Genomic DNA, 25657 nt, shown 5'->3' on the forward strand with positions numbered 1-25657 from the left:
CCAGTCCTTATGATCCCAGCAACGTGCAGCCCATTTTTCTGATTAGCCACACAGATAAGTGGTTTTCTTAAGTCTTAATTTCATATCTATGATGACTGTGGTCGAATCTGATTTCACCAAGTTTTTAAGTGATTGTGATCATGATCAGTCAAGTTTTTTTTTCTTTCCAGATTTCAATAATGTGTTGTACATTTCTTAACCCGGCTTTAGTACTTTCAGCTTCTCCAAAGTTGTTTTCCTTGCTTGTTGGAGGGCAATAATTTGACTCCTCTGCAATAGAGCAGTGCATTTTGGGGGGGTTTTTAGGAAAGAGAATCTACTAATTTCATCAACTGAAACAAACATTTTTGTCCTCAAGCAGCTGCTCAAGGACCCGATGGCCAACTACTTCATCTGCTGCCAGCATGTGAGACCATGAAGTGCTTTAGAAACAAGTGAAAATACTTGAAAGTCATTTTAAAATGCAGAATTTAAAGTTTTAGGTTAGTTCAGGGTCGTTTGAAGAAGTTAAGATGTACAACAGCAAACTTTTGACATATGAATTTTCTGTTTAATGTGGTCTGTTTACAAAAACAGAAGTAAAATTTCCAATCAGGAAATTAAAAACAGATCTCTGTACATTTAAATTCAGTGCAGTGTACACATTTAAACTCTGCTGGTCTTCTTTTGCTTCCGTACCAAACGACAGAAACCTGTTTAACATCCCTTTGACGAGCTCTGAATGTGTTAATCTTTCACAGGCTGTGTTCCACTAATTACGTGTTCAGACTTGTACGTTTGCTGCATCGTTTCTTACGCTTTCGTTTAATTTACAAGATTTTAAGAATTTTCTGGTTTTTAAGGCTGGTTTTAATTTGTGATTTTATTTTATTTTTTAGAAACTACCTATGCCACAGAGGCATCGGTGCCTTACTGTTTTTCACTCAGCAACCTTGTGTTACAGTGTCTTAACGTACCTGTAAATGTATTTTTCTCCTGTACTTTGGACTGACTTTGATTTGTAAACTGTCTTATTAATTGACTTCTGATAGAGAATTTCTATGTGATAATATTGTTTAAAAAAGAAAAAAAAAAACAAAGAAACATCATCATGTAAGAGGTTTTTTTTTATTGAATTGTGTGTTGCATTTGAATCAATGTCCTAAAATTTGCCTTAAATTGCATTTCCACAAAATAACCAACAGGTGGAGCAACCATTGCATCCTGTTTCTTTTTTTTTCTTTTTTTGTCAATGTTTGAACTTCACTTACTTTATAAACTTTTAACTCTCCTCCGTTAAATGTAAACCACCGAAATTTGCATGAATTCAAAATAAGCGTGGCGGTGTTGTTTCTCGAAATCAGACTGCCTGCAGCTCATGCGGAGAGGGGCTCACTTGTACAGTGGTATCTTTTGATGAACGTTTCTGCCCCACAGGCAAAGATATCATAGCTACACCCGAGTGTACATCTAAATACCTCTCTGTTGCAGAAATCCTAAAAATGGCACAGAAATGGAACGTTAAAAAAACCAAACACATCTTTAGGTGGATATCTGTTACTCTACACCTAAATATGTTTGCACTTGTTGTACAAGAGTGTAATTAATTCCAGCTTCATTTTTATTGCACAGACAGACAACTTTAAAGCTGTCAGCCCTCCCCCCCCCTCTTGTCGGGGACTTTGCTGTGGTGAAGTGACACCTCTGCTTTGTGTGATCCTGACACCCAGCAGTAGTTTGAGCTAAATATGAAAAGAAGGTAAAGAGAGAGAAAACAAGATCAGAGATACAAGGTTTTCACAATTAACTGTGTTCCCCGACACGTTCCACAGCTGAACGCAGAACAAAGCGCTCTCAGGGAGAAACACTGGAAAATAAGATTCAGTGGCTGCTGTGGAATCAAAGGGGAAATGCATAACAGATGAGAGGGGTTTGCTCCCTCCCCTCTCTTTGTCGGTCACATCCCTGCAGAGCAGATCTTCCAACACACAACCTGTCTGAAAAAAAAAACTGTTAGAATCCTTCAGGTGCTGTCGGAAATTATATTATTACAGCCAGAGTGCACGTGGACGTTTGAGAAAGTAAATGAAGTCAATGGTGTAGCCAATAAAAACAATAAGCAACTGCCAGGATGGCTGAGCAATAAGTAGTCCTGCAAAACAAACAAAAGAGGCATTAATTTACTGACATTAGTTAAACTTAACTGAAGCTGAAGGAGATTTTAGTAAGTAGAAGAGAAAGTAGTTCTTCAGGCAGATATAAACGAAAGCATCCAAACTTACAAAAAGGCACGCACACTGCTGCAGCACTTGGCTTCATTAACTATAATCCAAACACTGAGGTGATTTCATTTCTCCAGCGAGCAACAACAGCCCTACAGAGTGTCTGCAGAATACCAACATTTGATGGCTCCAGTCAAAAGCCGAAGTACACGCTTTTTAGAGACCAGGGGATTATGTAAAGTGGTTAATAAAGAAAATATTAAGTAGATTAAGCAATACCGGTCTGCAACTTGGATTCAAATTATTCTCAACTACTGATTAACAGGTTTAAATTTGAGCCTGAGGGATGCTGGATTATTGGGGCCAAGGTGGATGTTTATGCTACATACAATATACTTATAAAGAAAGTAATGATTGTTTAGAAACTAGTCTCTAACTTTCACAATAATTAGCTAATATCTTCTTCTACCTTATCCTCTGAAAAACAAAAGCCATGCAAAAAAAATACATATATATATTTTTTAAATTCACAATATTTTTCAGTGACGTATTTGTTTATTGAAGGAACTAAGAAAAGGAACTTGGGACACCGGCATCCTTGGACAGTATTTGTACTTTATTACAACATGTTACAGAATTTTACCCATGTGTCTGTCTTACACTGGTCAGATTATCCAATGAGCATTCTGGGCACAGAAAGCAGCACGTGAAATCTATTTTTATTACCAAAAGTATTTGCATATTTATATTTTCGTGTCATCCCATATACTGATGGAGTAAAAGGACTGAGACGAGGAATAAACAGCAACAGTAGCTACACATAATCCTGATGAAAAACAATAAAAAAAAGCACAAGCTGTTTCATTTTCCACTTAATAACAGATACTTTACAGTTTTGGTTCTGCCTTTACAACGGTCTTAATTCTTCATAGCATGGATTCAACAAAGTTCTGGAAACGTTCCTCTCAGACTTTGGTCCATGTTCCCACGATAGCATCACAAAGCTGCAGCTGTGCTTCTGCTGTGTTCTGTGCTGGCAGGTGACACCTAGTGTGCTCTTCTGCAGCTCTAGTGCAGCCGCTTCAATGTTTTAGGATGTGTTATGTGTTCAGAGATGCTCTTCTGCATAACTTTGTTGTAACTTGTGGTTATCTGAGTTGCTGTTGCCTTCCTAGCAGCTCAAAGCAATCTGGCCATTTTCCTGTAACCTTTGGTATCTTCCAGAGAACTGCTGCTCACTGGATGTTTTCTCTTTCTCTGACCGTTTTCTGAAAACCTTAGAGATGACCGTGTTGGGAAATTACAGTAGATCAGCAGTTTCTGAAACACTCAGACCAGCCCATCTGGCACAAACAACCACGCCACGTTCAAACTCACTTAAATTACCTTTCTTCCTCATTCTGATGGTGGCTTTGAACTTCGGCAGGTCGTCTCGACCACGTGGACATGACATTGGAATTGGCTGACTTTTAATTTGTACCCAGGGATCCCCCACATAACAACCTATCACGTGTTAATAAAAACGCTCTTCTGCGGGTGCTTTTTGCAAAAATAATATAAAATTAATCGACATACAATAACGCGGGCGCGATAAGTCACTCAGAACGGGAGAGTGGGGGAAGTTCCGAGCAGGCCGTGAACTCCTCAGCAGTACTGGTCGGGATGGAGCTGCGGCGCTGCTGCTGTTGTTTTCTCTCCGCCGCACGTTCATATTAACTGTCAACCGACGGGAGCAGCTCGGGACCCTCTGCGCGGAGAAGCACCGTGAATGGACTACCACAGACAGCGCTGGGGCTCGCCTTTATCCCTCCGCCGAAGAGAAGACAAGAAAACATCAAATAAAACAGCTGCAGCATCTGTCAACCTTTGCAGTCTAGAAAAACGCGCGGGTGCAGTAAGAAAAACGGCGCGCGCTCACTGATTAGTATGTAGACAAGTCGCTAATTAACTGGTAATTACACAAGTAGTATTTAAACCCGCCTGTGCGCCTCGCGTGTCTGCCAGGAGTCTAAAATTAGACCGAGGCAGAGCCGCCGGAGGACGCGGTAGTATTTATTTAGTAGTTGGTTGTTGTTGTTTTTTCGTTTTTCATTAACGCACCTTGGATTCCTGCCGTTACCACAAAGCAAGTGTGGAGCCGAGGACGAGGTCCAAACAATTCAAGTCAGGTAAGATCATATCTGCTCGCTCTAATGTGTGAACGTGCTCAGGATCCCGGCGCTGGAAAGTAAAAGTAGGCTATTAAAATGAAGTAGTAAATGGTCTCGGTTCGTTTTTGAATCACTGCGCGGTCCTTGTTTTCAGTCTGCTTGTTAAACAGTAGCTTATGATTTTGTTTTAATGTGCTACATGTTAAGTTGTGAATGGAAAATGTTTATTGAAACTGTTTTTGTGCGTCCTCCTGATTTTACCGACCTGAGTAAACTGTTGGATAAACCTGATTTAGATCTTGCTACCTGCGGGACTAATGAGAATCGGGGCGCTCAATAGCTCACTGGTTTGACGTGACAGACACCGAGGTCCTACACATTACGCAGGCTGACATAACCAGCCACCCTCCTGGCACCCATCCAGCCTCACTTCATTATTTTTGTGGCGACTGCTCTTGGCTGCAAATCCTGAAGTGGCGGTTGCCTGTATTACTGCTGCCTTCTGAAAGGACAGGCTTTTAGGCGATTTAGCTCAATCCTGATCTTCTGTTGTCTCCTTGATGTCATTTCTGTGCTTTCTCGGGCTTAGAGTCACAAGCATCCACTGCTCCCAGGGTGGACTATTAACACCCTGTTAGCCCCAGATGGGATTAAAAAATTCCAGCCTGGCATGCGTAATGGAGTGAAGGCAATAAATAAACATCATCTCCCTCCGCCTTTCTGTATCTGCTGTTTTGGTGAAATAAAGGCTTCGAGTGCAGCCGGCTGGTAATAGTGTTGGATGCGCTTCACCTCCTCTCGCTGCCAACAACATCCGGAGTCACTTGCCAGGAATTCCACCTTTGCTATTTGTTTCCCTTGGAGGCGGGTGAAAAGTGCTATGTGGAATATAGTGAAGCACGCAACAGGGAGAAACATCCAGGTCAGACAGTACAGACGAGAGGCGCTGTAACAAGAGGAAGCGTCGGGGCTTCTGCAGCACGGTGGACGGCTTCTTGGCATCCAGCTCGGGCAAGTCCGATGCCAGATCCCTTCTCTTTGCTGCCTGCCAGAGCCCCTCCACCCCACCGTCTTTATCAAAAGCCTCACTGTGATTTCCCCCTTTCAGTTCTGTTGCTGAGCTATCAATCATATCTCGCTCTCAGCAGACTCTTCTGCTCATTAAGGATGTGAACCTGTAGGTAGCCTGCAGCCCCCCCAGCTATTCATCTCCCTCAGTGGGGCGCAGAGACTCACATCTGGAGCAGCATTGCAAAACATGGCTCTTAGCAGACATGTAGTGTACGCTTAAGGAGATTCAGCGCACTGGTGCCAAGCATAAAATTAACAAGTGTGCGGCTCATACACAAACCTGCACTGGTATGTAATTAGGCAGAAAAGCAGAAAAAGGATAGATGTAGTGGATTATAGAGACTCCACTGCAAAGGAAAGTCTGGAAAAATAATGCTGAAGGGACGTCAGTGGTGATGATAGCTGGCTGGCTTCACATCATCCCCTTTGTCCCTCTCTTTCCCTGCTCTGTTTTGTGTAAAAGGTCTCAGCCAAGACAAGTTGAGCTGCTTTAGTGAGTGTTTTTGTGTGTGTGTCAGGACCGCAGGGTGTAGCCCCAGACTTTTTTTTTTCCTCCCCCCCCTCAGGCACAGCTTTCCCATCATGAATGCTCCTTTGTGCTCCAGAATGACACACAAGGACGGAGAGCAACTTCAGAGGAAAGGATAACGCAAGTTTGTTTCTGCACAATTAAGTGTAAAAATAGAGGAAGGTGCGACACGGCTCTCGCTTATAGCAAGGAGCTCACGGGCAGTATTTACAGCCCGAGATCCTGCGGCTCAAGAGGAATTTTCTCAAAGGTTTCTTTCAGTGCTTTAGTGTGGGTGTCTGGGGTGAATTTAGACCTGACAGAATTAATGCAACATGTACAAACACTGCTTCAAAATGCCTCACATTCCAGAAAGGAAAAGTAGTTAATCACTTATCATAACTGCTAACACATGTGCAGTCTTGGAGGATTTCACTCCCATTTTTTTATTAGCTTAAAAAAAAATCACCTTTGGTTTCATGCACAGGTTCAGAAGGAAGAAGCAAAGTGGATTTGTTATACTGTCATCTGACAATGTGGTGGCTTTTTCTTCTTTTCTTTTTTGTACACAAACACACACGATGCCCTTGCTTGTCTTTAATGTGCGGCATGTCCACCTCTGGGAGCATCGGCAGTGACGTACTCACACACAACCCCGGCCCGTGAACCCTCACAGCCACAACAAGCCGTCCCCAGATAGTCCATAATGCAGCTTCCCTGTCACAACACATGTGTCACCGCTCAGCAAGAAGAGCGCCCGGTGAAAACCTCGAGGGCCCTGAACCCAGCTTAGTCACGCCACCGCGGCCAAGACGGCCCCTCTGATAGCTCCTGACAGGCTGCACGCTGGCACAAGCACAATCAAAGATGCAACGCAAAAAGGAGAAAAAAGCAAAGAAAGAAAATACTAGCGTAAGAGCAGAGGAGGCAGTTACTTGGGGAGCTGCAGTTTTTGACCTTGAAACAAACACCAGACAGAAATCATTTTTGCTTTCTGTAGCTGCTCGATAGAAAACGTAAATCTGGACCAAATAAAAGCATAACTCCACTGCCTTAGAGTCTGCACAGCTCCAGCTCAGATGGTGGGAATTTTGCCTCGTGCTGTATTTCAATTTTAATTGGGACATTCAGAGTAGCTGGACTTATTTGTGATTTTTTTTTTTTTGTATTGCCAGATGTGTACCACTGGTGAAATTCTGGTCATATATCAGTGTTTATTTGGGGGGGGGGGGGGGGGGGGTTCAGCTTGGTTTTGGCATTTATTAGCACACAGGAGTCCTTTTTGTAACCATAACTGACCATTTTAAATTCGTCATTGCATTACTAATGAACTTAACACCAAAAAACAGGAAAAAGCATCCAGTATCTGCCCACGTCTGTCGACAAGGCCAGCGATACGAGCCCTGTTGACATGTGTCTCGGGGCTTTTTTAAATCTCTGAAAAAAACCTGTTGATTGACTTTTTGTTCACACCTCTGCAGCGTTTCTCTCTGATTTAGTCAGCATGGCTACTGCTTCTGTTTGACTGCGGTCCACTTCACTAGCAGGGGGCTAATTGCTTTCCATTTGAGTGTCTCAGTTTTGATTCATGGCTCACAGTGCCTTGTTGTTGCTATTCTGAAGGAGATCTTGATGTCATGAAAGCTATTATCTACTCTCTATCTGTTCCCTCTCGCTGCTTCACCCTCTGATGCCAGCACTCGCGCACACTATCCGCCCCCACTTCAACAGGCGCGTTGATGGGTCGTAGCTTCTCCATATTGAGAAGAAGTGGGCTGCGTGTTAGCTTACAGTTCTCAGTTAAAGTATGCTGATCACCCTCAGTTCATCCTCTCTCATAGAGTTTATTAGTCATCCTGCCACTCTCTGCCAGCTGGTATTAACCTGCAGCACTTATTTTTTATGCAAAGTGTGTCAGCATCTAAATCTCTGTTTATATTTTACGTATTTTTATTAAATAACATTCGTTTTTTAATGCATCGTGTATACTAATGATAGTGTTAAAAAGAAACAAAATGCTAATAATAATAAAAAACACATTGTGGGTATTTTATTATACTAAAGCAGGGATTTTATTCTGTTTCAATTGATTGATTAATAAGTTTTACTTTAAACTTTTCAGAATTTCCAAATAACCACAATTAGTCCAATATTTCCGACTGATTTTATGAACTCCTCACAGATGGGATTATACTGGTTTTATTCATCCATTTTCTTCCTCTTATCCAGTTCAGGGTTGCTGAATTGGATAAGTGGGGGATGATAAACAGGATACACCCTGGATAGGTCACCAGTCTGGGATGAAGCTGGAAGCAAGTTGGCTTTAAACTGGATAAAAAAGCACGCCAAAGGAGCTAATTAAAACAATCAGACGGTCACCACATTATAGCTGCTAGCTAAGACTTCCACACTGTTATTTGTTCCTCAATGGTTAACAGTGACCATACACTGTGAGGTGTTCACAGCACTATGTTCTCTTGTCCTGCATAATGAGAAATTCATTGTATACAGTTTTCCAGCTGCTTCTTCATGCCAACGGGAGCCAGCTGAGGTGATGTGGGCATTGGGTCAGGGTGCCTCATGGGTGACTCCCTTTGAAGGTTTTCCATGAACAGCCGACTGGAGACTTTATTATTTATCTGGCCTCGGAACGCTTCAGAATCACCTGGGAGGAAGTGGAAAGTTTTGCTGGGGAGAAGGATGCCTCCAATATCCTGCTAGCCTGCGTCCAAAATGACCTGGCGTTGGATAAGTGGAAAATGATCGCTGACACAAATGCAACTCCAAGTTCTTTTAGTGGTCAATTATTTAGTGAGTTGAATTTTGAGGCAGACACGCTACTAAATTAACATTTTTAACATTACAACGGCAAAACAAGTCAACCCCAAAGCGATAGAAAGCCAGGATTTTGTCTCGCTGTATCACTTTATGTACAGTTTGTTTCCGTTGCTCTTTGTCACATTTTCTGATTCACCAACTCTCAGCTTCGCACTTTGAAGGTGCTATTTTAACTCTGTGTTACACAAACAGGTGGGTGGAAATGCAGTTAATGAAGCGCAGAATCAGTGCAAGCAGCTGCATCCTTTTGGAATGACATTTATTGACTGTGTAAGCTCTCGTTAGTACACATTTCTGTATCCATATTGTAGATGATGCTGTTTAAAGTTTTGAGTTGCCGAAAGGGTTTCTGGCTGCTTTTGTGCCACATTTAATTGTACTTTATTTGCATTTGCAGTCAGATGCACATTTCTAGAAGCTTTCAGTATTTGAAAGCCTCTGTAGTGAAAGCGAGACTGAGGATAGAAAAGACCACGTGTTGTATTGATGCATCTGGCCAGGTATCTCTAGACACAACAGGTACTCCACATGTGACAGGTTTCAGTGCCGCTGTCCCCGTCACATCACATCAGCATTCAGTGTCTGTGTGTGAGCAGAGGCAGCAGGCATCACACTATAAAGAAAAGCAAGGGAGCAGCGAAGGCAGTGCCGACACTCAACTTTTTCCTCTTCCTGCGAGATCCAAAGTGCCTGCCGTGAGATCACAGAGCTCTGAGGAAGCCTGCTGTTGAAACTCCCGTCAACGCAACCACAGGCAGCTCTTTCAGGGCTACACCCACTTATCTTCCCACTGTGGAGATGTGTCGCTTAGATTTGGTCCACCACACAAACTGCCAGCACACGCACGCACCTGCCTGTATCTGTGCAGGAGCAAGTACTGACACACACAAAGGCTGACAGTGACAGGAGCTGACGCTGTTGACAGTGAATTTTTAAAAGCCTTTTTTTGCTTCATGCATATGCATAAGGTCAATATCAGTGTGCTTCTCAGGGCTTTATATCTTCCAGATGGTGTCCCACAGCAAGCCTGGGTGTGCTATTATTACTGCAGAGGTACAAAAAGCAATTAATACAATTTAAATGTATGATATTAGTCCCAACCAACATGGTGCCATACCAGCTGTAAAGGCACCTGGAAATGAAATATGAGAGAGAGTTTATCAGACCGTCAGCTCTTCTGAAGTAGACAAAGTGTTTTTAAAAGCAAAAAGAAATGTCGGTGTCGTGCTCAAAAGGGCCCTCATCTGACATTAAAGTCGAGAACTGACGTCAGGTTTTTTAGGCAGATGCGTGTTGAAATTTTGGTTTGCCCTTTTTCTGTGCTTTGGGGCCAGAGAGTTTGATACCCACTGCTTTATAATGCATTGTATTAAATGCATTTCACCTCACCTTACTGGCATTCAGTGCCATCAAAGGAGCCCTTCAGTGACCGAGCACCTCAGGAAATACAGAACTCGTTCATTTTTGGACTTTCTTATAGAAACTTTGATATATCCCAATTTGTATTTTAAACTTGAATAATAACAATTTAGTGTTACAGATTTTTCATCTTTTGGACAATAATTAAAATTAAAAAGGAATTAATTTACTCATTAAAAGAGAAGAAACTGCAGTTACATTGATGTTTCCACATTTTACATTACTGCTCATATATCTCTGTGTCAAAGGTCATTTTTTTACCCAGAAGCACCTAATCATGACCCCAGTGTTCACACTTATAATATTACCTACTTATCTAGAGCTATATAACATCTGCAGCAGGTTATTTATTTATTTATTTTATTAAGATTTGAGGACTGCAAACATAGTTGCTCCTTGTCAGAATTTGTGCTCTTGTTGCTCTGGCTGTGCATTTGTTGCAATGGAATATGGCAGAACAAAATCTTGCCGACACACTTGTGTCCTCTGCGCAATTCCCTTTTGCACAATTTATCTGCTTGATTCTGCGTGGTTGTTACGTCGTGACACATCGCATGTTTGTGTGCGAAGCTCTCAGGCCGTCCGGGATCTATTTTGATGCGAAAACCACAGACATCTTTTCCCTGCTATCTGCTCCCCTAAGGCTTGAAGTAAAAACCTGGCCAAAGAAACAGGGAGTAAACATTTAGCACACACACACACACACACACACACACACACACACACACACACACACACACACACACACACACACACACACACACTGTTAAACACATGCTGGATTGATTAGCATTTTTGAGGCCGCAGAGAAAAATACTTTGAGAGAGAGCACAGAGTTTATTAGAGACATGCTTCAAAGCTTCTCAGAATCAGTGGACAAATAAAATCCCCCATGTTTGGCTGGTGCTCATTTTTTTTTCTCTTAAATATTCCTAAAAAACAGCAGCTGACAAGATGCAGACAACACGCTCTCATATATTAAAACACTGTGAGCTGAGGGTCCTGGTTTACCCACCTTAATGTCATAAATGCCTGTGACTACAGAGTATCACGTTCAGCATAAAAACCTGCTGTGTGTGTGTGTGGATGCTGTGCAGCAGTTGCAAACAAAATGTGAAAACAAAAGCTGCTGGCAGTGGTACAGTGTTCACTTCTAAGGCATGTAGCTGCAGAAAAATGAAGAAGATGAACACCGAAGTCCAGTAAAATCCAGCTGTTAACACCGTCATAGTTGGAGGTGTATGTGTGACACCACTCACAAGATTGTAGCTGTGGTTTCCAGTCAGGAGGGTCACAGTACAATAGGAGGTGTCACGCCAACATTCACGTCAAGAAAAACCAACTTTTTTGTCACATACAGTCACCGGACACTTTTTTAGGTATACTTGCTCAGTTGCTTATTAACACAAATATCTAATCACATGGCAGCGACTCAGTGTACTTAGGCATGAAGACGACCTGCTGAAAATCACACCGAGCATATTTCTAACCGCAAAGGCTGCGATTATACTCTGGACATGTCCAAATTCATGGGCTGCATCCTCCTGAGGCCGCATTTGTAGACCGATTACGTCACAGCGACGCGCCGAAGGCTGTCCAAATTACTACCATATCCCAGAATTCATAGCGCGGCCCAGCCAAACTCCAGTTTCCAGCAATGGCGGCCGCTACTAAGTTTTAAAATTACTCATACTAATCTTTCTGGGTCACAAAATAAACTTTTAACATATTTTCAGGCGAGAAAGTAGCTGTGTAAACATCAAATATCTGCTCGGTTTATCAAGACATCCCATATTTGCAAAAGTGCTTCGACGTTTTCAGAGGCGTCTGCTACCCACCAGCTCGACAGCCAGCCGGGAGCTCGAGGGTCACTGATGCGGCCGAGAACGGCACAACTCCCGGCACATCATTTTCAGATCACCGCGGAGTTTCGCTGCTCGGGTTAAACGTAATATATAAGTCACTTAGACAACCTAAAAATGTTATTGTTGGGCTTTTTTCAGTGTTTTGTTTGTTCGTGAGTAAATCGGTTTGGCTGAGATTAAAGTTATTAGATTAGATAAAATAAAACTTTATTAATCCCCCGGGTGGGTTCCTCCTTGGTTTTCACACAGCTGACTAAACGTCAAACAGAAAACTGATTAAACAGAAGTATGAGACAGTCGAGAATTTACACCAGTGTCTGGTTATATTTTAGATAGCAAGGAGCAGACGGCCGAGTTTATTAAACTCCACCGAGACAGCGGTGACGCTAATCAGAAGGCTAGACAGTCCAATTTCACGCCTTTAAACTTTAAAGGCGTGTTTGTGTGTGTGTTTATACAATTGCTATTATGTTTGCACTTTATGTGTAATGTTACTGACTGCAGAGATCAGTAAGATGTGTGTATTTTTTATTTATTAGTTTTATTTATTTAATATTATTTTTTAATTGAATGACTGTCTAGTAGTTCACAGATGTCGAAAAACTGAGTGTGGTAAAGAATGAGAGGTGATTAGACTTTAAACGTGGCATAGCTCTTGGTGGCAGATGGGCTGCTATTCCCATCTCTAGGGTTTACAGGGAACGTTCGACGTTCAGGGATAAAACATCTCATAGATGTCAGAGGTTAAAGAAAATAGCCAGATCACTTTCAGCTAATAGGAAGGCAACAGCAACTCAGATAATGCAACACAGAAGAGCATCTCTGAGTGCAGAGCACATCAGCAGAAGAGCACACCAGAAGCCAGTCCTGTCAGCTAAGAACAGGAAGCTCAGCTTCCAATTCTCACAGGTTCATTAAACTGGAGTCATGGATTTTTCAAATATTTGAAAAACACGATGCTGTGAGTCATATGTTCCTGGCACACTTTGTGCTCCTTGGTACCAAAGGAGCAACTGAACGTTTTTTTTAAACATGACACCAGATCTCATCATAGGTGTTCAGCCGAAAAATCTGCACCCTGCTCAATCTTTTCCATTAAGAAAAAGAATTGCCAGTACCAAGAGTCCAACCTCGTGCTAGCAAGGTGTACCTAAAAACGTGTATCGATAAATGGACACCTAAAATAACCAACATGAGCCATTTACATAGATAATGAGATGCAGATTATTAATGTATTACAGCAGCAGTTTCTAGGAACAGCAGGAACAATATGTATAGCGTACATATGAACACAAGAAGCGAGACATATCAGTAATTAGATAAATACAGTTTTTATGTAATATTAAATGCATTATATAGAAGCTTTATTTCTAGAACTGTTCAAGTTCTCCAATAAACCTGTCACGGTTCTGTTGTTTCAGGCTGTCGTGTCTCTTTGTCTGATCTCAGACCGACTCTGTGATGTTTCCCATTGATGGGCTGCACTATGAAATGAATTTGACCTACTTAGCTTTACCTTGGGGGCTATCAAGGAATGTCAGGATTAATGAACTCTACGACACTAAAACCATAATTAAGATACACACTAACTAATGTGGAGCTTGTGCCCTTTCATGTAAAAGCAGTGGGGTTTGCTTCGCCCCACTGCCGGTCACAGACGCATTTCTGCGTATTTCTCATGAGAAGGATCAAATGTAATCCATATCCAAAACAAATGTGAGAAATTTTTAAAATCTAATACAGGATGAAGGCAGAAGGAAAGCTGAGGAAAAAACACCAGATAAGTTCTGTTAATGTGTGTCATGGATTCATCTGTAATCCTCTCTATTGTTGGATTTTGTCACTTTATTTAGGCCCAAAGAACAATAAAAAAATCCCAGCTGCAACTTACATTTCATAGGATGGTTTACTTGGGAAGTTTAACCTGACATTATAAAGTTTTGTAGTTTCGCTCTTAAGCTCTTCTCCTTGTGGCTGAAGATCACGATGTTAGCTGTACGTTTGCAGCCGTGGTGCAGAATAAATTTGACACCCTAATGGTGTTGCATGATAAATGACTATGTAAGCATGCGACGTGTCCAACACCTTTGCGGAGTACTGTGATAACTGAACACCTCCATAGAAATATGTGTGTCTGAGCACCGTGGTCAGCATTTGTGGTCCTTTCTTGGCTTCCCTTTCAAAATGTTTCAGGACACATCAAGCTGTGTGTGTCTGAGTGTGTGTTCGCCTGCCTGTCTCAACGCTGGAGGGAGGGAGTCAATCACAGCAGCAGAAATCATCCCTGCAGGCGATCTGTCTCCACTCATGACAAGGCTCCTAAGGCACTTATCTTTCGTTCCCTGACTCATACCATCTATCCCGCGCTCCCTCTGTCGCTTCCCCCCCTCAGTCTTCCTTCCTATTCGCGATCACTCTCTGTATCCCTCCCACGGTTTGTCTCGTGCCCTGGCACCGCAATTAACTTCTCATCATCAAAGAGTGTAATGAAAAAGAAGGCGAGATGGAGAGTCAGACAGAGTTAGGGAAGCTGCGAGAGAAGAAAGATAAGAGGGATGGAGCCAGAGGAGCTGTGACTGAACAGAGGTGAAGCACTCACACAATGCTAGCACACACTTGTGCACACTCAGTTTTTTTTCTTCTGTTTTTTTGCCCCTGAAATGCACACATTCAGAAAAAGAACGGGAGGAGAGATTATTCTCTCCTCGTTCCCTCGTTCCCTGCTTTTATTCCTCAACCCTCCGTTTCTTCCTCCTTCTTCTTTTACAGACACACACACTTGTTCTCACTGCCTCCTCCTCCTCCCCCTCCTTTTCTTTGAAGAACAAGAAGTATTGCTGCACATGTAGGGAAGCTGCTCTGTCGGCATTCTCATTGTTTTTCTTCACCCCCTTGGTTCAGAGAGCTGTCAACTGTGACCGCTGTTGAAAGGATGTCAGCAAGAGACTGAGAGAGGGATTCAGGCGGAGAGGGTGGGGGGATGAAAGAGACGAGCGAAGGAGGGAGAGGGGATGTCGAGATGGAGGTCCCTACGGAGGGCAGAGGGAGTAATGGCATGCTTGTTTCTTTGTGCCCGAGCAAACGTTGCAATAGCAGCGGTAAGGGGAGGTGATGGAGGGAAAAATAGCTGAGGGCAAAAAAGCAGCTTGGGGTGGAGAGATGAGAGGGGCCAAAGCTGCTAATGAAGCATGGCACTAGCGCTCAATAACAGTGACATAATTGGCCTTAGTTGGTGGTCCTCAGGTGTGGAAACCCTCAGCAGTGAAATGCAGTTCACAGAAGTATGATTTGACTAATTTGACAGCATGTTAGAAAATGTGCATAATTCACAATGTAACATGGTGGATTATGACCAAAACCAGAATAGCTGAGTTGCAGGCTCCAGCGGGGAGTCAGAAGAAAACCCTCAAGCTCTTTCTGGCCTGTTCTCCGTCTGATTCCTCCACATGTGCCGACATTAAAATCTGCTTGCTGAATTTCCCCAACCACAGTACCACAGTCTGTGTGCCCGTTACCTCAAATTTAGGGCAAGTGTTTAAAATCATCACTTTCTCCTCCATATATAGTCAAAATTCACCAGCTGCTCCTCTAAGCCTATTTGTGTGTGATGAAGATGGACAAAGCCACTGTGGTGTCACCCAAAATCCTGTTTTTAAAACCTCAAGCATCTTAGGGAGACTGCATCCATACTTGAACTAACAGAACCATAATTTACAAAATGAATATTAAGTAAGTTGCATTAAGTTGGCTTCAAACAAGAAGTTGAAATGATTAAGTAGGACAGCACTCTCCAAGTTTGTCTCCTTTCTGAGCTAACATGCTATGTTAACCTCTTGCAGTAAATTTCTTTGTTCATTTAGAGGCTGCAGGGAGTCCTTCATCTCATTTCTTCAGCTTCCCAGCCCTTTTTTTTCTTTTCAAATCAAATTTGTTCCCAAATGTTCAGCGATTGCTGGACTGATGTTGGTTGTTGGACGTCTCGCCCAACCGTATCATCCTGACCTTATCTGTCTAGGATATATCCTGCCTCTTTCCCAGTGTCCCAGTGTCATCTCCCTCCAACCTTAAGTGGATAAGCAATTAAAAAGATGGGTGGATGTGTTTTCCTTACATACCTTTACAAATGTCACTTTTTCATTTTCATTTGTTCCACACAAAATATTTTGTCTACTATAATCATCTTTGGTTTTACATGTTTCTCCCATTTGTACACTTTAATGTACTTTATATACACTTTACCAATATCCAGTGTTCTCTTCTGCTTTTGCGTAGCATGACTATTGAAATCTTGAAAAACTGTGACCGTTCATAACAGGCGGATCCAGCAGACAGGAGCACAGCCCGGGATAGAAGCTAAAGCCATGTGAACTGGTCAGCAGCAAAGTGGATTTTAGCTGCCTAAAAGAAATCAATATTGGTCTAAGTGTGTGCTCTATTTAGTACATTTTAAAACTGACAAAAACAGCACTTTAACCTCAAAAGAGACTGGTTGTGTCACTGTGTGACTTTTTTTTATTAGTTTGAAAGCAAAGCTGCAAAAGGTGACGCAGCTTTGTTGAAGAAGTGAATTATGAAAAGCCAAAGTACGAAAACATAAATGATATTGTCTAATTCTGCAGGTCTGAAAATATGTGATATGATGAGGAGAGACTATTGATCTTTGGTGTTACTCCTGTCTTCTCAATGTTGGTCGATTCCAAAGAGTGTGTACTCTAACCGACTTTTAGATGTTTTCGCGTTTACCCATCGCGAGGCAGTGGACGATTAAATGACCCTCTCTAGGTCACAGCTTTGCAAAGAGGCTGAGTTTCATGCAGTGACAGTAATTCAGTGGATTGCCAAACACAGTTTTTTGGTTTGTTTTGTTCTCTCTTGATGTTTGCATTTACATTTTTCCATTGCAAGCTTAACCACTTGTTGTTCTCTTGTCTGTATCAGCTTAATTTCCTAAATATGCACTTCACTTTCATTGACCCCGCTGGCTATTTCTTCCGATGCTGCAGCTCGTGCAATCGCGGCGACGTGTAAATCCTGCCGTCATGAGGTCGTAGCTCACAGGGGGTCTTGTTCATGAGTGAGGATAAAATGGAGCATAAAATTAACTACATTGCCAGATTGCTGCAACAACTGCAGTGGTGTAGAAAAAAAATAGCACAAGACTGGCAATGTTGAGTTTTAAAGCATGTCTGCTGTATGCACCGCCGTTGTGTGTAATCCATTACTCCCCGGGGACGAGTAGATTGGATTGGTGAGAGCAGCTCTGTCTGAGCTGATGTTTCGTTGGCTTTAGGTGTGCCTGATTAGTCAGTTAAAGGCAAACGCTAGAAAAGCTGCACAGAGAAATAAAACTGTTCAGCCAAGCAAAACTGGGAGCTTATTGAAGCGGACATTTTAATCAGCTACCCAACAGGGGTGAGGCTGAGATGGTGTCGCCTCAGTTTGGTCTGTCAGGATGGATTGTGGGCGATGATATCTGTTCGAGCGGGCAGGTGGAGGAGGGGCAGGAGAAGCTTTGAGGAGGAAAGGTGGTGACAAGGAGGTCCGGCAGCTGATAACTCAAACAGCTGGCTCTGCATTCTGCATGAAGGGGGGAAAATATCAACAGTGAACCAAATGACAGCCATTCACTGTGATCAAAAGAGCGATTCGGCGTCTCTCTGCTGATTCGCAGGATCACAGACAGATTTTGGCTGTCGGGCCACTCGGCATCTTCACAGTAGGGCTCTGTTTTCAGATTGAAAAAGCTCAGTTGGCAGGTTACTGCTGCTCGCTGCCAAGTAATATCTTGGTGTCTTAGCGGCGTCACTTCAGTTTCAAACGTAAGGTGGTGCAGAGTGAAATATTTTGTTCTGTTCACACTTAATTCAGCATTAATAAGAATCAAATAAGCGCAGTGCCTGTTGGAAACATGTTGTCAAATCGTATGCCCTGTGCTCCGGTCCTGCTGGCACCGCGCACGTCATCTCCTTCGCTTCCTAGATTATCATGTTGTTGACACAATCTTCCCAGTGTGATTTGATGTGTGGGATCCATTTCACCGAACAAATTGGTGTCAAACATCTCGCCAAGTCTCCCACCAACTAATCAATAGGGAATTCATGGTGTGAGTGGGTGTCATTTCTCCATCTGTCCCTCGCTTTACAGAACTGCGCATATAACGGAGCTGCCAACCATCTGCCAATTTTTAGCGCTCGCCATTATTGCCGTTCAGATGTGTCATGCAGCTCGAACAGAAGCTGGTTACTCCTCCACGCAAAATCAATGTATTTGGCAGCATCAGATAAACAGCTTGTTAACGTTTACTGCGTCATTAGGGGAACATATGCAGAGCGCTTGTGAGATTTATGGAAACCGGTTCATTATTAACCGCTAATAGTGGATAAACCAAACTCAGTTTATCATTCTGTTTCCAAATACTGCGTAAGTTGATGTGATGTCTTTATAAGTGGAGGCTGAGCTTGGTCGTTCTTTTATTCTGTTTATTCCAGACCTGATTAGGAGAGAGAGATGACCCTTGTTTTGTCCATGAATCCTTTCCTGGACCCAGAGGGAGACCCTCCGCTCTCCACTTACCAGCCCATATGGGAGTCGGAGCGCTGCACTAAGACCTGCCTGTCAAACCCCGCCCCGCCATGCAGCTCCGAAGAACAATTCACTCCAGGTACACACAGACTGATGTTTGCACAGTTAAGTTGTTTATTCAAACTTGCACAATTAAAGTTGTTGAGTAAAACAAGCAGAGTTAAAACAGTTGTGTGGCCACGCTCGACCTTGTAATCTGAGCCATCTGCCCAAGCCTCATCAAGGCGACTTGCTCTCCAGGAACCAGAATGTAAGCATGCAGCGCTTCTTATGGGAGGTTGTAGCAGATGCTGTTGTGTTGAGCGGTCAGCTAATTAACATGGTAGCAGGCTGGCATGTGCTTCTTAGTTCCATTTTAATTTAGAGCCCACTCATAAGACAAAGACCCTGCAAAAGCTTCAAAAGATATGTTGGTATTTTAGTCTTGCATTAGACAGATGTTTCAGCTAAAGTATTAACTCTGACTCCGACCTTTCTCTGACCCTGGTCTCTGAGGTTTTGTCCCCTGACTTCACCCCAAGAATAAAAAAATTTAGTCGGGGTCGCCTCACAAAGTTTCTGTGTCTCTCTTTGGCACTTCTGAAATCTTAACATGTATTTCAGTGTCTTAAACATCCCCATAGTGTGCACATTAATTTCAATATAAAAATATTTCATTTATATTTACTATTTTTGGCTTCTGCATAAACGCCTGCAGGGACAGTTTACCCCCAAATCAAATTGATCTGTTTTTGCCTCTGGCCTGTGGTGCTGTTTATAAATCTAGATTATTCAGGTGTGAGTCACGTAGTGTTGGAGATACAGAGATGTCTCTTTTCGCTCGCATACGAGGCAGATGACACTCAAGCTTGCAGTGCTTAAAGCGACCCAAAATACAGCGGCAGTGTCTCTTTGCAGAAATCACGAGACCTGATTACTCAAATAAATATATAACAAATCAGCTCCACAAACCTTGTTGTGAGTAGTTTTATGTATTTTAAAGGCAACTGCAAGGTTTGTGGATTTGTTTAGTAACCATGTCGTAGGTTCTAAAAAGAGACACCGCTGCTGACTCTTTCAAATGTACTTTTGGCATGATAGCACGTGCCAGCTGCGTCCAATATATTCAACAGAAGGTGGATATCTCTACTGTGGATTTCTACGAAACTGGGCATCTCAGATGAAATAATACAGCTGGATAAACAGCACGACAGGCTGGACTGGGAACTGTTCCTTTAAGTAGCAGGAGTCTAAATATTCTATATTCAGTCGGTGATTAATGTTAGCTAATGTCACGCAGTAATGGTGAAAACTTATAGTTCATCAGTGCAAATGATTAATGGTGATATTCTCTCTCCCTCTCTGCGCAGAGTCATCCTGCAGACGAGTTCCTGATCATATTTCAATGTCGAGGATCGCGTACTTCAAGAGGAAGTTTGTTGATGATGATGATGAGGCACCCTTTAGCTTCAGGACATACTGCCAGACTGTAAGTATTGGTACAAACACACTGAGACAGAATAAGTGGAAAGACTGTTGAAAAGTGAAGCGTTTAGTTTATTCCAAAACACAAACTTTACAGTATCAGTGCTGTTTAATGCAAATATTTTTAAGTCCAGCTATTTCCGTCTCTGTATTTTGTTACTAATTGAGGCAGGTCACTGACAGGTAGCTCTAATGGAAAACTGTCCTTCAGGTTGCACCGGTTCTGGAGGAGCGTGCCCACGTGCTGCGCCTCTCCCTGGAGAAGATGCGATTCATCGACGACCCCGAGGCATTCCTCCGCCGCTCCGTTCTTGTTAACAACCTCCTTCGGCGTCTGCGAGCAGAGATCCTCCTCCAGAGCACTGACTGGTGCTTTCCGCCCAACCCAGCGTTTGCCTCTGGCCCTTGCATCCTGCCTCCCAGCACTAACCCCGCTCACCAGGCACTCCACAGAGCAGTGCCCGCCCGCATCTGCTTAGCGCCCCAAGCCGGGCCGCCCTTACGCAAACGTTTCCGAATGGTCCGTGGGGGACAGGGGGATCTTCGCCCTGACTGTGCCCAGACATGCTGCTGCATCTACGCCGCGGCGGCCGCCGCAGGACACTACCTCCACCTCCCATTCTCCATGTACGATGCAGCGCTCTCCTGCTCGTCTGCACCGCACTCCTCCTCGTTTTTTCAGCTGGCCAGCCATAGTAAGTTAGGGCTGGCAGTGGCCGTGGATGATCGTGATGATGAGGATGACGATGTTGAGGAAGAGGAGGAAAATGAGGAGGAGGAAGAAGAGCGGGAGGAAGAGGAGGAGGACGAGGAAGACGATGATGAAAGAAGACAAGCGGGGCCTTCGGTTGATGTCGTTAGCAACAAATCAAGCCAGAAAAGTAGGACTAGGACCCTGCTAGGTGATGCACACGGGAGGACAGAGGACAGCTGCATGACAGATAGGGTGGAAGAAGAGGAGGGAGAGCAGGAGGAAGAAGAGGAGGAAGAGGAGGAGGAGGAAGAAGGCGTGAGACAGTGCCAGTGGGACTGTACTGCAACAGAAAGAGGGCCACACAAGCTGAGCTTTTGGCATCGGAGGGCTCACAGACAATAATTCAATAGCATTCTAAGTCTCCTAAAAATGTAATGATGACGACAACTGTCTCATAACAGATTAAGGTGGAAGCTACCTACACTATAGAAATGCCAAGTCAGCTTTATTTTAATGGGTTATTATACTTCAGGGTACACAGACACAGCTGTCATTAGCATTAGTGAGATGAAGAAAAACAGCCTCTTCTTGGCCTCTGTTGGCACTGCACACATTTCTCAAACAATTATAAAGACCAAGGTCACATATGGCGGGGTCTTAGGTCCCCAAAATGAAGTGAAGCTTGCTATTGCACTGTCTGCAAGACCATTTTCAAGCCCCACAGCACAAAGCATAAGGTCTCAAATGGGGCTTTTTTATTGGTGCGACGGTCTCGTTTCAGGACCCTAAACAAGCCTATGAAATAATGGGTTGTGGATCTGGGAGTGTGTGTTTGCTTCTGTGTGTGTGTTTGCAACATAATATGTAGCATTTAAAAAAAAACTTGATTCTGAGCTGTTGTTTTTATTAATAAATCGGGGTGGGGGGGGGGTCACACATGATTATGCGTGACTGCTGATTTTGACGCTGACTCAGGCTATGGCGCGCGACAGTGCGGCGGCGGCACAATATCGTTTATTCTTCAGATTACTTTAAAACAACACAATCATGAACATTGTTAAATCACATTTTCAAAGTGCCTTAGTGTTTTTATAGATTCATGTATATGGCGTGTTTATGTATTTGTTCTTGTTTTTAACGTAGCTATCTCGCATTCCAAGCGACTGCGTTTGACTAAAACAGGACACGGGCATGTAGTTAAATGCAGGGATGTTAAAAAAATGTTCAACTAAATTTAGACACCTGAAAAGTGTTTTTGTTTTTTTTGTACTTTGGAATGCATGTTTTCTAGCACCTCCTCTTCTGACAAAGCACAAACGTTCTGCAAACTTTGAAGGAGCGATGTTTAAGCCTTTAAATGCTAAATGTTTAAAGACCTCATTTATACTCGTCATATCCGACCGGGGAAGGTTTGTTGTTGGTTTACCAAAAATCACATGAATCTAAAAAACATAAAACTGGATCACACACTCGGAATTTAAAGATTTTGTTGACAGCATGATAATTAGATCCTGTAAATATATATAGAGCAATGTTGGTTTTGTTTGTTTTGTTTTTTTTAAAGATTTCTGGTTGGATGGTGGATTTGTTTCCTTTGCACAGATCCAGTCCTCCCATTTATGGTGTTTATGGTCAGCTGTATGACACGCTAACTGCTAACACCTTCTGATTTAATCTCTTGAAAATAAAACAATAAGTATTTTCCAAAATGATGAACTGTGATTATGACTGAACTCTGAAAGTATGCCCATCCTCTCGAGAGTCACGTCTGTGTATGTGCCCTCAAGTTTTCTTGTGTCTTTGTGCATCGGAAATCAAGCACAATGTACTCAAAGCACATTGATTGGGGAGAAATATGTCAGGCCAATGTGAAATACATATACTTGATTCAAAACTAAGGCCAGGCACTGCACCAAACCAGCTCTCACACTTAGGAGACTAATCGTGGGGGTCTTGTTTGATGCTGTGTCTCGTTTGCGAATGCTGAGGATCAGAAACTGAAGCCAAAGCTGTTAAAAAAATGGACATAAAATATCCAGTTGTTGTAATTTCCTTTTTCCCATGATAATGACCTTAAGGCCCAAAGGATTTGGATAGATACATTTACATTGTTAGGTAGAGTCACCCACATTCAACTGGAAAAAAAGGAATTTAAAACACCGAAACCCATTCACTATCAGCGGTAATCTTAAAAATGGAAGACGGAGCAATGTTTTTGTGTGAATCGAGAACATGTAACTGCATTGTCTTATTAAAAATAACAAAAGAGCAAGCCTGCTCTGGTAATTTTGTGTGATGTTCTGTGACAAGTGTAAAGCTCAGTAAAAGAAATGTTGAAAAAACATCGCCGCCTCTTTTATTCTTTTTACATCACGCTGATCCTCGCAGCTTTTTTAAATACGACAATGCAGCGGGGGATGTGTGTGTGAGTTCCCGGTTATTGAATTGCTTCCCGTTCTGTCTGCTGTTCAGTGGAGTGCGGTGCCGCAGCACACCGCTCTTGCCAAATGTCTCTCAGGTGTCACTTTGCTGTTCAATTCATGTTAATTTTTTTGACATTACGCTCGGAGCAGTCACCTCCACACTTCTCCCTGCGCTCCCTGGCACACCTATTGTCCCTGCAATGCAACATTCACATAAAGCGTCTGCTTCCTTTAAACCCCACAGATAAGACAGGGACATTTTCAAAATATACACAACCACATTTGTGATTTTAAAAAAGCCTCCAGTACTTGCATATTTCTCTTTTCCATTTCTCTTGTTAAGCTTTAAGTTAAACATTTGTTAAATAGAGTAATGGCGCTTCATGTGTGTAGCCTCTAATTACTGGATTATTGCTAATGCTGTGCAGATTTTTCTATGACATTGCTACTGGTTGCTTGAAAGCAGCAAAGCCATTGTGGCTTAGAGTTTCCATGTGAGTGTGTGTCAGTAGGATGTAACAGTGTGAAGCTGGGAGGTTAAATCGCAGGTCTGAACATCTTGACAGCTCTGTTGCGAGGTGAGGATGGGAGATCATCTTTTCATGACACTTCTGCTGCAGGGGTGTTTGGATCCTGCTGCTCAGCCTGGCCTCATCCCTCTCTCTGCTTCCACTTCAGATCACTCACTGTTACCGTCTCATTTTACACTTTCTGTCATTGGACAGATAAATATTATTGCAAAAGAAACATACAAAACTGAAATCATCCCTAAAATAATGTTTTTATGTTGTATAAAGGAAAGCACACCTTCTTTAACTTGTAAGGTTTTACATGTCAGAAGACAATGAAACCTGGTCATTATCAGGTCTTAAAATTAGGTAAATGCAACTTCAGTTGAACAAACTATATTACACCATGTGCTTATTTCATTTATTTACCTAAATCTATGCCAAACAGAAACAGTGTGTGAAAATATTAGAGCACTCTCACTGCTTCCAGAGCAATTAAGAGGACAAGTATAAGCAAATCAAATGCATTTGATTCATTGATCATTAATGCGAGCAACTCTATGAAAACAGAGGTTTTGGCAGTTTGCCAGCCTGAAGCATTCAGGTGTGTTAACCTGGGAAAGGTTATAAGAGAATGTAAAGTCCATCATTTTGCAGGAGAAAGATTATTCACAAGTGGGAAACATTCTTGACAACTGCTAATCTTCCCAGGAGTGGACAAAAACACTGCCCAAGGACAGCCTGCAAAACTGCAAAAAACCCAAGAGCTCCATCTCAGACTCTACAGGTATGTTAAATGCTAAAGTTCATGAGAGTACACAGATGAGCCCAAAGTGAAGCGAAACGTTTGGCAAAAACCAAACAGCCTATCAGCTCAAACACCTCAACCCAACTGTCGGCACGATGGGGAACAACTGATGATTTGGGCATGTTTTGTACTCATGGGACCCGAAGACCTTCCAGTCACCGAACTCCTCTGTATACCAAAGAATTCACTTGCGTCTTAGCATTTCCTGGTTAGATTTCAGTGAAATCTCTTAAAGAATGGCCTCAGTCATGTTCAGACTCTCAGTCTGACTGAAATGCTGTAGGCAGGAGGTAGAGCAGGTCACCTACTGATCGGAAGGTTAGTGGTTCGATTCCTTGCTCCTCCTCTAGTCGGCATGGGCAAGACGGGCAAGATACTAATCCCAAGTTGCTCTCCGATGCATCCATCGGAGTATGAATGTGTCTGAATGTAGTTAGGAAGCACTAAGCATAGAAGAAAGTGCTTGGATGAATGGGTGTGATTGGGTGAATGTCGTACGTTGTTTAGAGTGCTTTGAGTACTCCGGGAGAGTAGGAAAGCCTTATCTAAGAATCAGTCCATTTATGAGAGCCGTGCATGAGCTACAAAAAACAAATAATTCAAGTTGTTGCTACTAAAGTTGTTACTGATCTACTGAATGAAGATGTGTTTTTTTTTTCAAAGGACTGTATGTAACGTAAAATTACTTAATTATTAAATTTAGATAAGCTGTATTTAATTTTCAATCATTTATGGTTTTTAGATAACCATTGAAGCAATTTTTAGCTAACCTATTAAAATCATTTATCTTTAACTGACAGTTTACTAATTCTAATTACATGATTCATCCATTACTTTTAGCTATTTCAACAATTTTATCAAATCCCATTTTCCCATCTTCTCTTATTCCTTTATTTTCTCATACATGTGACTGGAAGTCATTATTTCACATGATACATGATACGCTGTTAAATTGTTTTCTTTCCAAACTCTTTGTTCTCACAACATTTTCTTATAAAACTCAACATTAGGAATTTGGACAAATCTCATATTAAAAAAAAACATTGTCCAACTACTGTGTGTTTGTATGTGTGAATGCCACACTTACACTTTCGTACTAACGCAATTCTGCCTGTGTCCCTTTAC

At 42.5% G+C, this 25657-nt stretch overlaps 1 protein-coding gene across 1 annotated transcript; it reads left to right on the forward strand.

The window, feature by feature from the left end:
* The first annotated feature begins 1112 nt into the window (after positions 1–1112).
* sertad4 (SERTA domain containing 4) lies at positions 1113–21660 on the forward strand. Its single transcript, XM_026151069.1, has 4 exons — positions 1113–4369; positions 18541–18713; positions 19984–20102; positions 20310–21660. Exons 2-4 carry the CDS (start codon positions 18560–18562, stop codon positions 21192–21194), a joined length of 1158 nt encoding a protein of 385 aa, XP_026006854.1. The 5' UTR covers positions 1113–4369; positions 18541–18559; the 3' UTR covers positions 21195–21660.
* The last annotated feature ends 3997 nt before the right edge of the window (positions 21661–25657 follow it).

Source organism: Astatotilapia calliptera, chromosome 19, assembly GCF_900246225.1.
Source record: "Astatotilapia calliptera chromosome 19, fAstCal1.2, whole genome shotgun sequence".
Classification (NCBI taxonomy): Eukaryota; Metazoa; Chordata; class Actinopteri; order Cichliformes; family Cichlidae; genus Astatotilapia; species Astatotilapia calliptera.

Coding starts and splice junctions, on each gene's coding strand:
- sertad4 (XM_026151069.1), top strand. CDS start 18,560: ATGACCCTTGTTTTGTCCATGAATCCTTTCCTGGACCCAGAGGGAGAC. Junction 18,714..19,983: donor CGAAGAACAATTCACTCCAG/GTACACACAGAC, acceptor CTCTCTGCGCAG/AGTCATCCTGCAGACGAGTT. Junction 20,103..20,309: donor TCAGGACATACTGCCAGACT/GTAAGTATTGGT, acceptor ACTGTCCTTCAG/GTTGCACCGGTTCTGGAGGA.